The sequence below is a fragment of the Tachyglossus aculeatus genome, chromosome 26 (genome assembly GCF_015852505.1).
Source record: "Tachyglossus aculeatus isolate mTacAcu1 chromosome 26, mTacAcu1.pri, whole genome shotgun sequence".
NCBI classification, from domain to species: Eukaryota; Metazoa; Chordata; class Mammalia; order Monotremata; family Tachyglossidae; genus Tachyglossus; species Tachyglossus aculeatus.
The window spans coordinates 5,116,925-5,133,570 of record NC_052091.1 but is presented as its reverse complement, the minus strand read 5'-3'; the positions used below and the strand labels follow the sequence as shown (position 1 = coordinate 5,133,570).

The 16,646-nt window shown below is 57.1% G+C and overlaps 1 protein-coding gene across 1 annotated transcript; it reads left to right on the top strand.

The window, feature by feature from the left end:
* Window positions 1–8,507: 8,507 nt before the first annotated feature.
* BCL3 (BCL3 transcription coactivator) lies at window positions 8,508–16,646 on the top strand. Its single transcript, XM_038767582.1, has 9 exons — window positions 8,508–8,882; window positions 10,083–10,245; window positions 12,941–13,049; window positions 13,267–13,471; window positions 14,842–14,930; window positions 15,281–15,358; window positions 15,534–15,701; window positions 15,821–15,941; window positions 16,386–16,646. Exons 1-9 carry the CDS (start codon window positions 8,585–8,587, stop codon window positions 16,559–16,561), a joined length of 1,407 nt encoding a protein of 468 aa, XP_038623510.1. The 5' UTR covers window positions 8,508–8,584; the 3' UTR covers window positions 16,562–16,646.

Genomic DNA, 16,646 nt, shown 5'->3' with positions numbered 1-16,646 from the left:
TAGCACAGTGTTTGGCACATAGTAAACATTTAATAAATACCACTATTACATTGGGTCTGGGCCCTGCCCCCCAGGACCCCTGCTAACTGAGAGGTGTAAAGTCTTCCGTGCTGGGGAGCCCCTGGCCATGTCAGTCTGAACTCAATGTCCAGGGATTGTAACCTCCTTTAGGTTAGGGATTGTGTCTACAAATTCTGGTGTACGCTCCCAAGCACTTAGTACAGTGCTCTGCACACAATCAGTAAGTGGTATCAATTTGCTGACTGGGGAGCCCAGGATCAGCAAGGAGTCGAATGGCATTTGAGAGAGACCACCCCAAACCCAGGATTTACAGGATTAGCTTGCTGCTTTCTGAACAGTCGGGCTCTCTGGTGCCTTTTCCAAGCTTGGGGTGGGCCTGAGATCCCTCTTCCATTGAGGCAGCCCCACTCAGGGTTCCTGGCTGCTGAGGAAAGGGGCCTGAGAGGGCAGCCACCTCTGTCGTAATCTGCAGCCTTGAGTCAATGTGCTATGAAAAGGGTAAAAGAAAGGATTTATGGCTGTGGAGGAGCAGGGTGGAGCTGTCTATGCCAGGCAGGGAGCCCTGAGAAACAGGCTCTGGGGTGGGGTGGGGTGGGGCTGCCTCTCCTCAAGGAAATTGGCCCCAATTCACCCTCTGACCCCGACACCCAGTCTCCCCCATACAGGCTGGAGGCGGGGAGGCCCCAGAAGGCCCAGGAGGAAGGAGAATCTGCTGTGAGCATGGATTGGGGGGTGGGGGGTTGGGAAGGAGGGGACAAGGGTGAGAGTGAGAAGTTACCTAGGCCCAGCCCTTTGGCCAAGTGCTAAGAGCCGGCTGGGGTGGTCCCTGCAGGGGAGAGGAGGATGTTAATAATAATAATTATGGTATTTTTTAAGCACTTACTATGTGCCGAGTACTGTTCTTCGCACTGGGATAGATACATGGTAATCAAGTTTTCCCACATGGGGATCACAGTCTTAATCTCCATTTTACAGATGAGGTAACAGAGAAGTTAAGCGGCTTGCTCAAGGTCACACAACAGGCAAGTGGCAGAGCCAGGATTGGAACCCACATCCTCTGCCTCCCAAGCCTGTGCTCTTTCCACTGCTGGGAGCTGAGTGGAGGCTGAGTGGGAGGCTACTGCTAATGGGGTCACCAGGGTGCAGGTAGGGCAGGACGATGTTGGCACTGGGTTGTTGGGGTGGGGATGGCGAGGGGGCATGCGGAGTCTGTTGGTCTGGGGTCTGCATCATGTACCTGGGTGGGACAGACCAAGAGGTTGGGGGCAAGGCTGCATGGGGCATGCAGAGGGGGCTCAGGGAAGTGTGATGGAGAGGAAAAATGGTGGGGGGGAACCTAGGGGGAGCGGGAGAATGGGACAGCAGAGGAGTCTAGGGTGATAAAGGAGGTCAGAATATCTTCTATCTATTCCAGCACTTAGCACAGTGCTTGGCACATAGTAAGTGCTTAGCAAATACCTTAGAATGGGAAAGGGGACGGGAGAGGGGGAAAACTTTCTCTCCCTATCTCCTCTCTCTCCCCTCTACCCCATCTTGCCTCTGCACTTTCCCTTCCCCCTCTCGCACCCTCCAAGGGGCACCTAGATAAGTAAGTGGGGGGCTGGGGTCGTTCTGCTGTCAGGACATAGAGGGACAGATGTTGGGATGACAGGGCCCAGGTCTCTTTTTTTATGGTCCTTGTTAAGCCCATTACTGTGTCAAGCACTGTTCTAAGCACTAGAAAAGATATGAGTTCATCACGAGGGTCACAGTCCCGCTAATCAAATGGGGCTCACTACTGAGGTAGGAGGGAGAAAAGTTACTGATTCCCCATTTTGCAGATGAAGGAACTGAGGCACAGAGAAGTCAAGTGACTTGCCCAAGGTCACATGGCAAAGTGGCAAAAATGAGATTAGAACCCAGGTCCTCTGTCTCCCAGGCCCAGATTCTTTCATCTCTGTCACACTGTCCCCAACACTCAGAAGATGGATTGATCTCCAGACTAAAGCCTCAACTGTGGGAAAGTGATTCCTCTGAAAGGACCAAGGAGTCATCTACACACACACACAATCATCTGAGACTGAGTGTGAAAAGGAAGCTACTTCAGATGTATTAGGAGGGATTGTGGTTAGACCCAAAGAAGGACTTCCCCACCAAAAGCAGTGAGGAACCTGGGGTGAGACACCCAGGGTGAACAGGAGATTGTCTTCTTATCTGGAAACGTAGGCTTAACGGAGGAGGAGGATGATGCCTCCTTATTGCCTCTGCCACCTCCTCTGGGAAGAGGGTGGGGATTTTGAGATTTTTGGAGAGAAGAAGTCCCAGAGAAGGCCCAGGGAGGGCAAGGGGGTTGTCCAGAGACACACAGCAAGACTCCTGGGGAGCAGGCCTGGGTTCTGGTCTGAGCCCCTGAAACTGACTGAAAGCTCCTCGAGGCCAGGAATCCTGCCTACTTATTCTACTGTAGTTTCCCAAGTGCTTAGTACAGTGCTGTCTGCACACAGCGCATGCCCAGTAAATCCCATCAATTGATTGATTGACTGGTCTCTCTGGCTCAGGCTCACATTCCCAGGGCACCCACACCTGTCCTTGTACACTCCTGATCTGAAGGTGAACTCCCTGCAAACTCTGCCCTTGCACACAGAAGAACCTGCACATTCAGGGATTCCCACAAACTCACCTAATAACTCCCACCTTCCCCAGGCTCTGACACTCATCCGTGCAGGTAATTCCCTGCACAGTCAGTGATTCCCACACTTCCTCCTTTTGCACACTCACTGGCATTTCCATGCACCAGTGGGTACTGGCACACTCCTCTGATCACGCGCGCTGGCCAGGTTTGCACGCTCCCCTTGCACTCTCATCAACTCCCCTTTTGCACACCCAACCGACTCTCCCCGGGCACGCCTACTGACAGTCCACTGCGTTCTCATCGACCTCCCTTGCACACCCCCGGGAACTCCCCACTTCCTTGCACCCTCAGACTTCTCCCGCACACTCACGGGTGCTCCCCTGGCACACTCACGGACTGTCCCTCCCTCCTCCCTCTCCGCTGCCCCACTGGCGTGTGGCAAGAGGCCACAGCCGTGTCAGGCCGGGCCAGGAAGGGGGGTCCCGGGCGGCGGCCGGCCCCGGCTTTTGTCTCCCCCGTTCCCGGCACGGGAGGAGCGGAGCCGCGCGGAGAGGGGACTTTCCTGGCCCGCTAGGTTTCTGGTAAATCAGCCGCGAGGCTGTCAGGGGCGGAGCACGAGCTCGGCAGAGCCGCCCCCAACCCTCACTCCCATCCCTGGCTCCCCCGGTCCTCTGTTCTCCCGTTTCCCCTTCATCCTCTCCCTACTCTATCCAATTCCAGCCCCTTCCCCATTCTCCCTGCTCCCCACCTTCTCCACGTTGCCTCTCCCTCCCCTGCATCTCCAAGCCCCAAGTTCGGGGGGTGAGAGGAGGATAAGGACAGGGGAAGCGAGACAGGGTGGGGAAAGGAGGGAGACAGGAGAAGGGCTACGTTCCCCTCAGCTCCCCCCTTCTTCAGAGGCAGAGTTCATCGGGCGTCGGAACCCAAACCCCCGACCCCACCACAAACACACAAACAAGCACACACGCACACACAAACACGCACACGCACTCTGGGATCTGGTCTCCCCGGGGCAGAGGAGGATGGGGTGGTTTGTGGGGAGGTGTCTATGGTTGGACTGAGCCTTTCAGGGACCAGCTTTTGGGGGGTTCCCAGCTGCTGTGCAGAGACAGGCAGACCCGGGATCCTCAGTGGCCCACAGAGATATTCACAGAGACCCAGACGGATACACTGACCCAGAGGGATGTTAAAAGAGATCCACAGAGACAGTGAGATACAGAAAGACAGAACAAAAGCATATTGAGATATGGAGACACACGTTCCCAGAAATAGAGAGAGACAGAGAGAAAGAGGTGCAGACAGAGACACACACACTCAAGCAGAGTCAGAGACACAAGCACAGAGATATAGAGACAGAGAAATATGCAAACACATAGAGCTAATATATGTACTCTCCCAAGTGCTTAGTGCAGTGTTCTTCAGACAGTAAGCACTCAGTAAACTCCACTGATGATGGCATTGAGATGCAGACCTCTAGGTGACCTCCCACCCACCCTCTGCTCTTGCAAATACCCAGAACCTGCAGTCAGCAACTCTCACAAACTCACTAATAACCACCACAGACTCTGACGCAGAGATACAGTGAGACACACAGACAGATACAGAGAAACAGAAAGAGACACAAGCACAGAGAGATCCCTGGACTCAGAAGTACTGTGACAGACACAGGCAAACAGGCTAGGAATCAGGAGCCCAGAGAAGAGAGAATTAGACCCAGAGAGAAGAACCAGAAGACAGACGTGAGGAGACCAAAGAGGAAATGGGATATAGGGATGTGCAGAGAAACACATGTCCAAAGAGGCCATCCCCGCCCTGGGAAAAGAGACCCAGTTGCCTTCCTCCTCCCATAACAGTCTGCCTTTACCCTGTTACTTCCTCCTCGCCCCAGTTCGCCACCGCCCTGCTTCCATTTTAACTAGGTCCTGATTCCCATCACTGGGCCAACTCTGCAGGCAAAGGGGAGCACTGGAGAACAGATGGGGAAGGTGAAGGGGGAAAAGGGCATGGGTAATGATTGCTCCCCGAACGGGGGGCTCTGAGGGCAAAGGCTACCCACTTCGGCCCTCTCCCAGAAGTCACCGCAGAGACACATAGAGACCAGGACAGGATGGAGAGTCACTGGCTGACACAGGGACCCAGATCCAGAAATACAGAGAGGAAGGCTTAGAAAGATACAGAGACGCTGGATACGAAGAGATGATCTATCAGTCAGAGGTAGTTGTTGAGCACTTACTGTGTGGAGAGCACTGTACTAAGTGTTTGGGAGAGGACAGTACAGTAGAGTTGGCAGACGTTTCCTAAGCATAAGGAGCTTACAGTCTCATAGAGACAGAGAAAATTCCGGAGAGACCACCAGGGTCCCGGGGAGTCTGAGAAACAGAGATACGCCTCTCCTCCTTCCCCTCCCCATAGCACTTGTATCTATATTTGTACAGATTTATTACTCTATTTTACTTGTACATATTTACTATTCTATTTATTTTGTTAATGATGTGCATAGAGCTTTAATTATTTGTTCTGATGACTTGACACCTGTCCACATGTTCTGTTGTCTGTCTCCCCCTTCTAGAGTGTGAGCCTGTTGTAGGGTAGGGACCGTCTCTATGTGTTGCCAACTTGTACTTCCCAAGCGCTTAGTACAGTGTTCTGCACACAGTAAGCGCTCAATAAATACGATTGAATGAATGAATGACTGAGCCCCCTTTTTCCTCTCCTCCTCCCCATCCCCCCCGCCTTACCTCCTTCCCCTCCCCACAGCACTTGTATATATATTTGTACAGATTTATTGCTCTATTTATTTTACTTGGACATATTTACTATCCTATTGACTTTGTTAATGGTGTGCATAGAGCTTTAATTATTTGTTCTGACGACTTGACACCTGTCCACATATTTTGTTTTGTTGTCTGTCTCCCCCTTCTAGAGTGCGAGCCCACTGTGGGGTAGGGACTGTCTCTATGTGTTGCCAACTTGTACTTCCCAAGGGCTTAGTACAGTGCTCTGCACACAGTTAAGTGCTCAATAAATACGATTGAATGAATGAATGGAGACAGACAGAAATATAGAATCATGGAGAAAATAAGGCAGATGCAGAGACAGAGAAATACAGACATGCAGAAATCATGAAACAGAATAGAGTCCCAGGGACAGAGATATACAAAGAGACACATAGACGCCCTCACGGGAACACAGAGAAACTAAGAAACATAACTTATTTTATTTTATATCTACCCCAGGGCATGGAGAAACCAGGAAACAAAATTACAACCTCCCAGAGACAGTTATACACCGCTGGGAAATGCATGGAGAAACGTGGCCACAGAGCGAGGGTCCCGGGTTTTCCCCCTACCCAATTTCTGTTCCCCTTCCTGGGATATCTAACCTTCTTAAGACCATGAGATGGGGACTCAATCAATCAATAGTATTTACTAAGCGCGTGCTGTGTGCCGAACACTGTGCTGAGCGCTTGGGAGAATACAATATAACAACAGATCTGGTAGACACGTTCCCTGCACACAAGGAGTTTATAGTTTAGAGAGGGGGACAGACATTGAAATGCATTAGTGATATGAACATAAGGGCTTTGGAGCTGAGGGAAAGGAGGAAGACGGGTGTTTGTTGTGGGCAGAGAATATGTCTGCTTGTTATATTGTAATAACAATAACAATGGCATTTGTTAAGTGCTTACTATGTGCAAATACGTGCAATACGTGCTTACTATGTGCAATAAATACGATTGAATGCAAAGGACTGTTCTAAGCGCTAGGGAGGATACAAGGTGATCAGATTGTCCCATGTGGGGCTCACAGTCTTCATCCCCATTTTACAGATGAGGTAACTGAGGCCCAGAGGAGTTAAGTGACTTGCCCAAAGTCACACAGCTGACAATTGGCGGAATCTGGATTTGAACCCATGACCTCTGACTCCCAAGCCCGTTCTCTTTCCACTGAGTCACGCTGCTTCCCCAAACGCTTAGTACGGTGCTCTGCACACAGTAAGCGCTCAATAAATACGGTGGAATGAAACGAATGAAAGGTTCTTTTACAGGGGGCAGACTTCGGTGGCAGAGAAACAGAGCCTCGAGGGAGGGATCTGGGGGTGGGGGGGGGGGGTGGGGGGAGTCGGGGTATGGCCTGAACCCCCGGGTCCCGAAGCCCACAACCTCAGATGAGGAGGCTCTCGGCGCCTCCCCGCCTGGCCTGAGTCACTGACCCCAGCTCAACCCCGGCGGAGGGGAAAGGAGAAGGGGAAGGGGGGGGGCGGGGAGCGGCTGCCCCGCCCCCGGGGAAATCCGGGAAAGCCCCGGCCGCTTCCTCCCTCCCCCCTCCCGGCCCCCGCGGGCGGGCGCGGTCCCCGGGAGAAAGGGGCTGGGAGGGGGGAAGCTGGGTCCCGACAGCCACCCCAACACCCCCTTTTCGGTTACCACCGACCCCACCCTGCTGACAGACCTGTGACTCACCCCCTCCCCCCTTCCCGGGCAGGACGGGGCAGCCCGCCCCCTCCCCCACCCCAGGAACCGGCCGGATCTGTTCCCTGCCCGGTGACCCCCCCCTCCCCGATCCGGCCCCCCCAGAGCTCTGCTCCTTGTCTCTCGCCCTGCCTCTGTCTCTGCATCTCCTACTGCCTCTACGTCTCTTTCTATACCTCTCTGTCTCTCTCCGCCTCTCTGTAGCTCACCTCGTCTCTGTTTCTGCGAATGTCTCCCCGTCTCTGCACACCTCTAGCTCTCTTCTCACCTCTATCTCTTAACCTCTCGCTGTCCACCTCTCCCTGCTCTCTAGCGTTCTCTCTCTCTCGGTCTCTCTCCCTATCTCTTCCTGCGTCTGCATCTCTCCCCGTCTCCGAATGGATCTCTCTGTTCGTGTATCTGTGTGTGTGTGTGTCTGGCTGGCTGTCTCTGCCTCGATCGGTCCTCGCTGTTTCCCCATCTCTCTTTCTGTAGGTCTGGGAGGGGGCGTGAAGGGGAGGAGAGCCTCGGCCCCCCCCCCCCCCACACACACACTTTTTTCTGGGTCTCGGCCTGTTTCTTGGGATTCTGTCGGTCTTTGCCTCCAACTCCCGGACAGCCTTGGTGTCTCTTGCCCCGATTCTCCATCTCGAGGTCTCCGGGCCTCTCCGGCTGCCTGCTTTCCCGGTATCCCGGCCAGGATTCCTCCTCTGGCCCTGTCTCTCTCCACCTCTCCCTCCTCTTCTCTCTCTCTGCCTGACTGAATCTCCCGTACTTTCTCCGTGTCTGTCACTCTCCCTCCGTCCCTCCCTTTCCCCCTCCCCCCTGCCCCCCTCGGCTCTCCCTTCTTTCCCCGCCCCCCCCCATGAGGGGGAGGGGTCCATCCAGGAAACCCGGTTTAAGGGGCGGGAGGTGGCGGGGCCGGGGGGCTTCGGACGGGTTGGGGGGACGGGGCAGGCCCGAGGGGAGGGGAGCGGTGGGAGGGGACAGCGGGAGAGGGGGAGGGCGGGGGCCTCCAGCGTCCCCGGCTCACAAAAGTCCCTTCTGTTCAGCTGGCGGAGGGGGAAGTCCCGGGCCGCCCGCCCTCCAGCCCGCCCGCCCGGCTCTGCCCGTCGCAGCCACCAGGAAACTTGCATTCGGCGCCGGGAGAGGCCGGGCCGAGCCAGCTCGGGCCCCGGGTGCCAGGAGATCGGGCTGAACCAGCGGCCCCCTGCCCCCTCCTCAAAAGCCGAGACCGCTCCGTCCCCCGCACCCGGGACCGGGGCAGCGCTGGCGTCGGTGCCCGGCGCAGCGGGCAGGGCAGGGGGCCGTGCCCACCGGCGGGGGGCAGGCCCGGGGGCCGTGCCCAGCGGCGGAGGGCAGGGCGGGGGGTGGGGTCCAGCGGCGGGGGGCAGGGCCGGGGGCTGTGCCCGGCTCAGGGGGCACAGCAGGTGTCTGCGCCCAAGGCGGAGAATGCAGATGCCCAGTCTGTGCCGCTGACCCTGCTCCGCCCGCCCCCTTCCCCGATGACCCTGGAGGAGCCGCCCCCCGCTGGGGAGATGGAGGAAGAGGGGCCCGTAGACCTGCGGACCCGGGGCAAGGCGGCCACTGCCACAAATCAGGCCCAGCGCCGAGCTCCCCCGGAGGCCTCACTGCCCCTGAGGAAAAGGCCCTACCGGAACCCCGAGACCCCAGCCCCTGCCGCAGAGAAAGCTCCTAGGATGGAGGGAGGCAGTGCTGCTTCGGGGTTGGCGACCGAGGGGGCCATCTGGACGCCCAGTCCCGGCCTGAGCATGGCACGACCCCCGGCTCTCTACTTACCAGGTGAGTGAGCCCCGGGGGACCCAGCTCCCCACACTCTGCCCCTCCTGCACCCCGTCTTTGTGCTCCTCAAACCTATGGTCCTACTCCCACTATTCCTGCCCCCCAAACTTCTGGACTCTGCACCCCGAGTCCTTGTGCTTCACGTTACATAGCCTTCTCTTTGCACCCCAACTTTCGGGACCAAGCATCCCGTCTTCCTGCACCCCTGCACCTTCAACCTTATCTTCTCTGTGCCCCACTCCATGCACCTTGTCTTTCAGCTCCACCCGACTCTGCACCCCAAATCTCCACCCCACCCCCCTGTACCCAAGGTCCCGCACCCCGAATCCCCACCCCATCTCCCTGTAATCATGGCCCTGTATCCCAAATCCCCACCACTCTCCCGTACCCTGTGACTTCACATCCCAAATCCCCACAGTGCATATGCTTATACTCCATGGCCTTGCATCCCTAATCCCCACATCCCATTTCTTTGTATCCCATTGTATTGCACCCCAAATCCCTGTACCCCATTTCCTTGTGCCCCATGGCTTTGCACCCTGAATCCCCACCCTCATCCCTCTTAACTCCTTATCCCTCACTCCTGACTCCCTATCCCGTTTTGCACTCCAATTCTTTGCCTCTGCTCACCCCAATTTCCCTCTCTTCTTTCCCCCCTCTGTCTGGTCCCTGATTCTCAGATTTGCCCCACCCCTCAGTTTCTTCTTCTTCCTCTCCCACTCCAGCCGGCTCTGGAGACACCCTTAGCCCTCCCCCATTCCCGGGGTTTCCGGCTTTCCCAGCAGCCGGAGGTTGGGGGGGGGGGTGTAAGGGGAGGGGAGTGCGTGTTTGGGGGGGGAGAGGGCGGGACTCCGAGGAGGAGGGGGGAAAATTGCACAAGAACGTGCCCCCCGCTTCCTCCACCCCCCCCCCCCCCGCCACCGGCGGATTACAACACCAACCTGAGTCACCTCCCAACCCCACGGAAATGGTCTCTGTCCTCACCCCCAACCCTGCATCCCCCCCTCCATCCCCATGACCTCCCATCCTGCTGTCTCTTCCTTCCCACGGGCCCCCTTCGACCTGTGCCTTTCCCCAATGCCCGCTGTACCTCAATACTGTTCTCGCCCCCTAATGCAGCCCCTCTGCTTCGGAGGGTCAAGAAGGGTCAAGAGCTGCCCTCTTCCTCCAGCCCTCATGTCTTCTCTTCCCTTCCTCCAGGCTCCTTCCCAGCCCCAGCGCTGCCCTTCTACCCTCCAGCTCTGACTGGATCATTGTCCCTGTTGGGCTTCCCACCACCCCCCTTCTCCCTGATCTGCCCCCTGGAGTACCCGCTGGCCTCTGACATCGCCATGGCAACCCGGGCTGATGAGGATGGAGATACGTGAGTCATAAGGGGTGGTGGGGAGTCGGGGTGTGTGTGTGTGTGTGTGTGTGTGTGTGTGTGTCCAGGTGTCACCCCCTACCCTTACAACCTTACCTTCCAACCTCAGTTTCTCTCCCCACCAGGCCCTTTTTCTCCCTCCCAGTCTTGCTCCTCCCAGAGCCTCCTCATTATCCACTTAGCACCTCCCCATCCCCTCAGTCTCTACACACTTCATCCCACTGCTCCGCAGCCCTTTTCCCACCCTGTCTTCATTTCCCCACCCGCTCTGCTCCCCAGTGTCCATTTCCTCATCCTTTATGCTCCTCCAACCCCACTTTCCCTACGCTGTCTTCATGTCTTCATTTCCCCATCCTCTCTGCTCCAGCAGCCCCTATTTCTCCATATATTCAATAGCATTTATTGAGCACTTACTGTTTGCAGTGCACTGTACTAAGCACCTGGAAAGTACAATACCTCAATAAAGAGAGGCGATCCCTGCTCACAACGGGCTCACAGTCTAGAGGGGGGAGACAGACATCAATACAAGTAAACAGGCATCAATATAAACAAATAGAATTATAGATATATACAGATATACATAAGTACCATAGGTCTAGGAAAGGGGGGAAGGCTCTTCCACCCTGCTTTACCCACCTCTTCTTACTCCCCTAACTTCCATGAACCAGTCCTTCTGTTCTTTAGTCGCCATTTCCCTACCCCTTCTGTTCCCCAGCCCTCACCTCTCTGCACCCTCGGCCCCCTTTCCCCACCCCTCCTTCTCCTTGGGCCCCCATTTCCCATCTCCTCTGCTCCCCAGCCCTCGTTCCCCTCCATCTCTACTCCCCCAGCCCCCTTTTCCCCATCCTCTCTACTCCCTCAACTCCCATTCCCTACCAGCCCTGCTCTCAGCTCTCATTTCCCCACCAGCTCAATCAATCAATCAATCAATCTATCATATTTATTGAGTGCTTACTGTGTGCAGAGCACTGTACTAAGCGCTTGGGAAGTACAAGTTGGTAACATATAGAGACAGTCCCTACCCAACAGTGGGCTCACAGTCTAAAAGCTCAGTTCCTCTAGTTCCCATTCCCCCCTCCCCGCTCCCTCAGCCTCTATTTCCCCACCCCCTGCTCTCCCAGCCCCCATTTCCCCACCTCCTTTGCTCCCCCATTTCTCCACCCCCTCTGCTCCCCCATTTCCCCACCCCTTCTGCTCCCCCACCCTCTATTTCCCATGATCCTGCTTCCCCCTCTGCTCCTTCACCTCACTTTTTACTCCTTCTTGGTCCTAGGTTTGCCCCAAACTCACATCCCTCTTTACCTCCCAAACCCCCTATTTCCCTTGCCCATCCTAAGAGCCCCACCCACCCCATTCCCTCAGCTGTGTTCCCCCTCCCCGGCCCCCAAGCCCTCCCGGGCTGGCCTCAGGACACAAACATTTCGGCAGTCACTGCTGGGGGAAGCCCCTAACCGCAGCATCGACCGCAGCCTCAGCTGCCCCCCCCAACTTCTTCTCTGCCTGCGTCATGGCCAGGCCCCCCTGCCCGGCCCCCAAGCCCCCACCTGCGTCACCCCCCTCCCTTCCCAGCCTTAACCCCTTCCGCTGCGGTCCCTAATTTACTGGAATGGGCAGAGGGGCTGAGGGGCCACCAGCAACCCCCCCACCAAACCCAACCTCAGACGGGTCCCCACAGCCCTCTCCCCCTGAACTCCACCCGCCTTCCTTGTCTTGCAAACTTCCCTGTTCCACTCGGACCCCCCACCCAACCTGACCCTTCACCCCTAGCTCCGACCCAGTCCAACACAATCCCTCACCTACTTGACCACCGCCTTCCAGCTGCTCTTCCCATTTCCATTCCCCCCATCCCGTCCCCCACGATTACCCCTATTCTTTGCTCTCCAGCCCATACCCTCTGTGCCCTCCCTATGCAGCCCCAATACTCAGGGGACAGAGTCAGAAAGATGATGATGATGATGGTGTTTGTTAAGCGCTTACTATGTGCCCAGCTCAGGAGTGGGGGGCGTGGAAGTGGGGAAGGCCTAGGGGTTTGGGGGCAGGGATCTGTTGTCGGGGTGAGGGTGCGGAGAAAGGTTTTGGGGTAACAGAGGAGGGCCCAGGTGAGGCTGTGGGCACCTTGCCCTGGGGTGAGGAAATTCTGGCCCTAGCTTTAGGGTCAGGGCCCGGTGCTCAAGGGTGTGTGTGTAGGGGGAGTGGGGAAGCAGGGCTGACTGGGTTGTGACCCCAAGGGCAGGCAGACTTCGCCTCGGGTGAACACTTAGGGGGCCGGGTCGGGGGAGGCGGGTGAGAAGATTTATGTTTGGAGAGGAAGTTGACTGTGGGCCGAAGGACACCAGAGGTTGGCACGGGGCAGAAGGACTGGCTGGCGGGGCGAGCGCGGCGGAGCAGGGGGGTGGAGGGGGTTGGGGGGGGAGCGGTCGCCTTACTGGAAGTTTGTGCCCTGCCCCTCCCGTCCCCACTTCCTCCCCGGCTCCTCCGGGGCCCCGCCTCCTCTTCCCTCGGAGACAGTTTCGGTTTATAGTAACGTCGGCCCCGGCTGTTTCTCTGAAATCACCGGCCCTGCCGCGGACCCTCCTGTCAGCGCGACCCCCGGTCGGATAAGGGGGAGGGCAGGGGGACGGGGCGGGCAGGGAACTGGGTCCCGGGATGGGGGGAGGGATGCTCTCCCTCCCTGACCCCGTGACCTCTCCTCCAGGCCTCTCCACATCGCTGTGGTCCAGGGCAACCTCCCGGCCGTTCAGCGCCTCGTCGACCTCTTCCTGCAGGGAAGGAGGGACTTGGACGTCTACAATCACCTGCGGCAGGTGAGGGCGGCAAGCCTGACTCCCGGGATCCGAGGATGGAGAACCAGGGAGAGCCAGGACACAGCTCCCGGGGCGTGGGAGAGGGCAGGGGAGAGCTGGGGACTCCGGTCAGAGGGTCATCCAGCGCTTAGAACAGTGCTTTGCACATAGTAAGTGCTTAACAAATACCATCATTATTATTATTATCCGCTCTCCTCTCCCCTCCCCGTCCCCGCAGACCCCGCTTCACCTGGCTGTGATCACCACGCTCCCCTCAGTGGTGCGGCTGCTGCTGTCGAGGGGCGCTAGCCCCATGGCTTTGGACCGGCACGGCCAGACAGCGGCACACCTGGCCTGCGAGCACCGGAGCCCGAGCTGCCTGCGGGCCCTGCTGGAAGGGGCTGCGCCGGGGGCCGTGGGGCTGGAGGCCCGAAACTATGAGGGTGAGGGTCGGGGCGTCAAGGGGGAGAGGTCAACGATGCGTGGGGGAAAAGATGGCAGGGGGTGGGTCATGAGGGAAAGCAATGGGGCCTAGTGGAAAGAGCCCGGGCCTTCCTTCGAGCCAAGAGGCTCTTAATCCCTCTCTTTGCCTTTTGTCGGCAGTGTGACTATGGATGTCACCTCACTTCTCTGGGCCTCAGTTCTCTCATCTGCAAAATGGGGATCAATTCCTGCTCCCTCTTACTTGGACCGTGAGCCCCATGCGGGACCTGATGATCTGGTCTTTATCTTCTTCTGGGCCTTAACTTCTCTTTGTTCCTCAGTTACCTCACCTGTAAAATGGGGATTAATAATAATAATAATGGCATTTATTAAGCGCTTGCTATGTGCAAAGCACTGTTCTAAGCTCTGGGGAGGTTACAAGGTGATCAGGTTGTCCCACGTGGGGCTCACAGTCTTAATCCCCATTTTACAGATGAGGTAACTGAGGCACAGAGAAGCTAAGTGACTTGCCCAAAGTCATACAGCTGACAGTTGGCGGAGCTGGGATTTGAACCCATGACTTCTGACCCCAAAGCCCAGGTTCTTTCTACTGAGCCACGCTCTTTCCCTATGGGACAATCTGATTTGCTTGTATACACCCCAGTGCTTAATACAGTGCCTGGCACATAATAAGCGCTTAACAAATACCATAATAATAATTATTATTATTATCCCAGCGCTTAGTACAAGGTTTGCCACTTGTCTGTTGTGCGGCCTTGGGCAAATCACTTCACTTCTTTGTGCCTCAGTTCCCTCATCTGTAAAATGGGAATTGATACTGTAAGCCCCATGTGGGACAGGGACTGGGTCCAACCCGATTTGCTTGTATCCACCCCAGCGTTTAGTACAGTGCATGGTACATAGTAAGTACTTAACAAATACCACACTTATGGTTATGATTATTAGCAATAATTATCATCTTAATGGGGAGGGACACTGAGGAGGCAGGGCCATGTGCGGGAGGGTGGGGTGGGTAGGGAGGAGCCACAAGGGGAGAGGTGGGGTACTGAGGGGGTGGAGTCATGAGGGTGGGGGCAGGGTCGCAAGAGGTGTGGTATTGGAGGGGAGGGATCAGGTGGGGTGAGGGAATTAGTCACAAGGGTTGGGGGGATGGGACCATAAGGTTGAGGGAGGAAGCATCGGAATTATAGGGAGAAGCCTGAGGCTGAGAAGGATGGGGTTAGGGAAGTAGGGGTTCCTTGTGAGGAGAGGTGAGCAGAATGAAGGGAGGGTTTTTTGGTTGGAGCCTGAGGTTAATGAGAGGGATTGAGTGAGGGGATGAATCCTCGAAACTTTCCCCTTGAGCACTGACCCTTCCCTTCATTCCCAGGTCTGACCCCACTGCACGTGGCGGTGAACACAGAGGATCCAGAAACCGTGTTGTACCTGCTGGAGAGGGGCGCGGACATAGATGCTGTGGTGAGGGGTGGGGCCGAGGACCCACGGGTGTGTGTGTGTGTGTGTGTGTGTGTGTGTGTGTGAATCAGTGCCCTCCCCTGGCCTCCATACCACTCTGACCTTCAGGTTTTGGAGCTGGGATCCCAGCCTCGCTCTCCCCAGGGTGAAGAGCTGAGTGTCTGAGTGTCGGGAATGTAGAGATCCTAGTTGGGATCTTTCTGACCCACTGGCTTTCTGAATCTTCCTCACAAAATGAGGACACTGCCCCTATGAGGGGGAATGGAGGGGTTCAGTAAAGTGAGGTGGAGGTCATTTAGGAAATGGGGGCTCAGAGGTCATGACCCTGCATGATTGCCCCCTCTTCTCTCCAGGACATCAAAAGCGGCCGCTCCCCTTTAATCCACGCTGTGGAGAATAACAGCCTCAGCATGGTGACTCTGCTGCTTCAGGTGGGAGCCCCTCTCCCCAGCCGTCCCTAACCCCCAACCATTCCCAGACTCCAGCCGTCTCCAACCCCTAAATCCCCTAATCCCCCCCACCCCATTTTCAACTCTGGCCTCCCCTGCCCTCTTTCCTGGTTACCCTTGCCCAAGTGCCACCCCAACCCTCCCGCTCTCCCCTCAGCACGGTGCCAACGTGAACGCGCAGATGTACTCGGGCAGCTCAGCACTGCACTCGGCCTCAGGCCGGGGTCTCCTGCCACTCGTGCGGACCCTGGTGCGGAGCGGGGCAGACAGCGGCCTCAAGAACTGCCACAACGACACCCCCCTCATGGTGGCCAGGAACCGTCGGGTAAGCTCTGGGCTCGGGGATGCAGAGGTTCACACAGCCCACCCCCACCGTCAGGAAGTGGGGGGTGGTTGGGTCGTCCGTCTGGTGGGGTGACAGATTTCTCTCTCCTTTGCCTCCAGGTCATTGACATCCTGAGAGGGAAAGCTGCTCGCCCTGCCCCCCCCGGCCCCCCCGAGGGGCTTTCGCCAGAGCAGAGCTGCCCCCACTCCCCCGAGAGTGGCAGCCGCCTCAGCCCCAACGGTGAGTCCCCCATCAGAACCGCCTCCCCACAATTCCCTGTCTTCCAGCTCACTGTGATTCCATGTCTTCCCCGACCCTGTGGCTGCTGTGACCTCATGTCTCCCCCAACCCGTGACCTCTGTGACCTCCCTATTTCCCCCATTCCATAGCCGCTATGACCCCTGTGTCTCCCCCCAACCCGTGGCCGCTGTGACCCCATATCTCAACCCCCTCCCACTATTATGCCTCCATAGAAACCCCTCAAGCTCTCCCCCACCCAACCCCCATTCCTAACCCATCCCAACCAACGCCACCTTAGACCATTCTAGTTCCTCTTCATCTCCCCCTCCCTCACTCACTCCTCTCCTAAAGGCCAAGTTCTCCCCATCCAGTCTCCAGGCCCACTGCTGTTGTACATTTGGAGCCACTGTTCCCCTCACCTCTTGTCGCTTTCTCCCCTCACAGGTCCCCTCTCAACGTCTCCATCGTCCTCACCCCCACGTTCGCCACTCGGTCCCCCCGACGGCCCCCCTGGTTCTTACCACCTCTACCTGCCCCGGTCGCCCTCTCCCCTGAGCCTGCTTCCCTTCCCCGGGGTGCGCTACCCCCCGCTCCCTTCCCCTGCCCAAGATGGGAGCTGATGAGGGGTCCGGGGCGCCGAAAAGCTGTGAAGGCCTCGCCCCCTTCCCCGCCTGTCCTCCTCTTGGCTCAGGGTGCTCTGTCTCC

Excerpts from the sequence above, each read along its gene's own strand:
- BCL3 (XM_038767582.1), top strand. The coding sequence starts at position 8,585 with ATGACCCTGGAGGAGCCGCCCCCCGCTGGGGAGATGGAGGAAGAGGGG. Across the intron at positions 14,931-15,280 it reads GCGCGGACATAGATGCTGTG|GACATCAAAAGCGGCCGCTC; the intron begins GTGAGGGGTGGG and ends TCTTCTCTCCAG. Across the intron at positions 15,942-16,385 it reads CAGCCGCCTCAGCCCCAACG|GTCCCCTCTCAACGTCTCCA; the intron begins GTGAGTCCCCCA and ends CTCCCCTCACAG.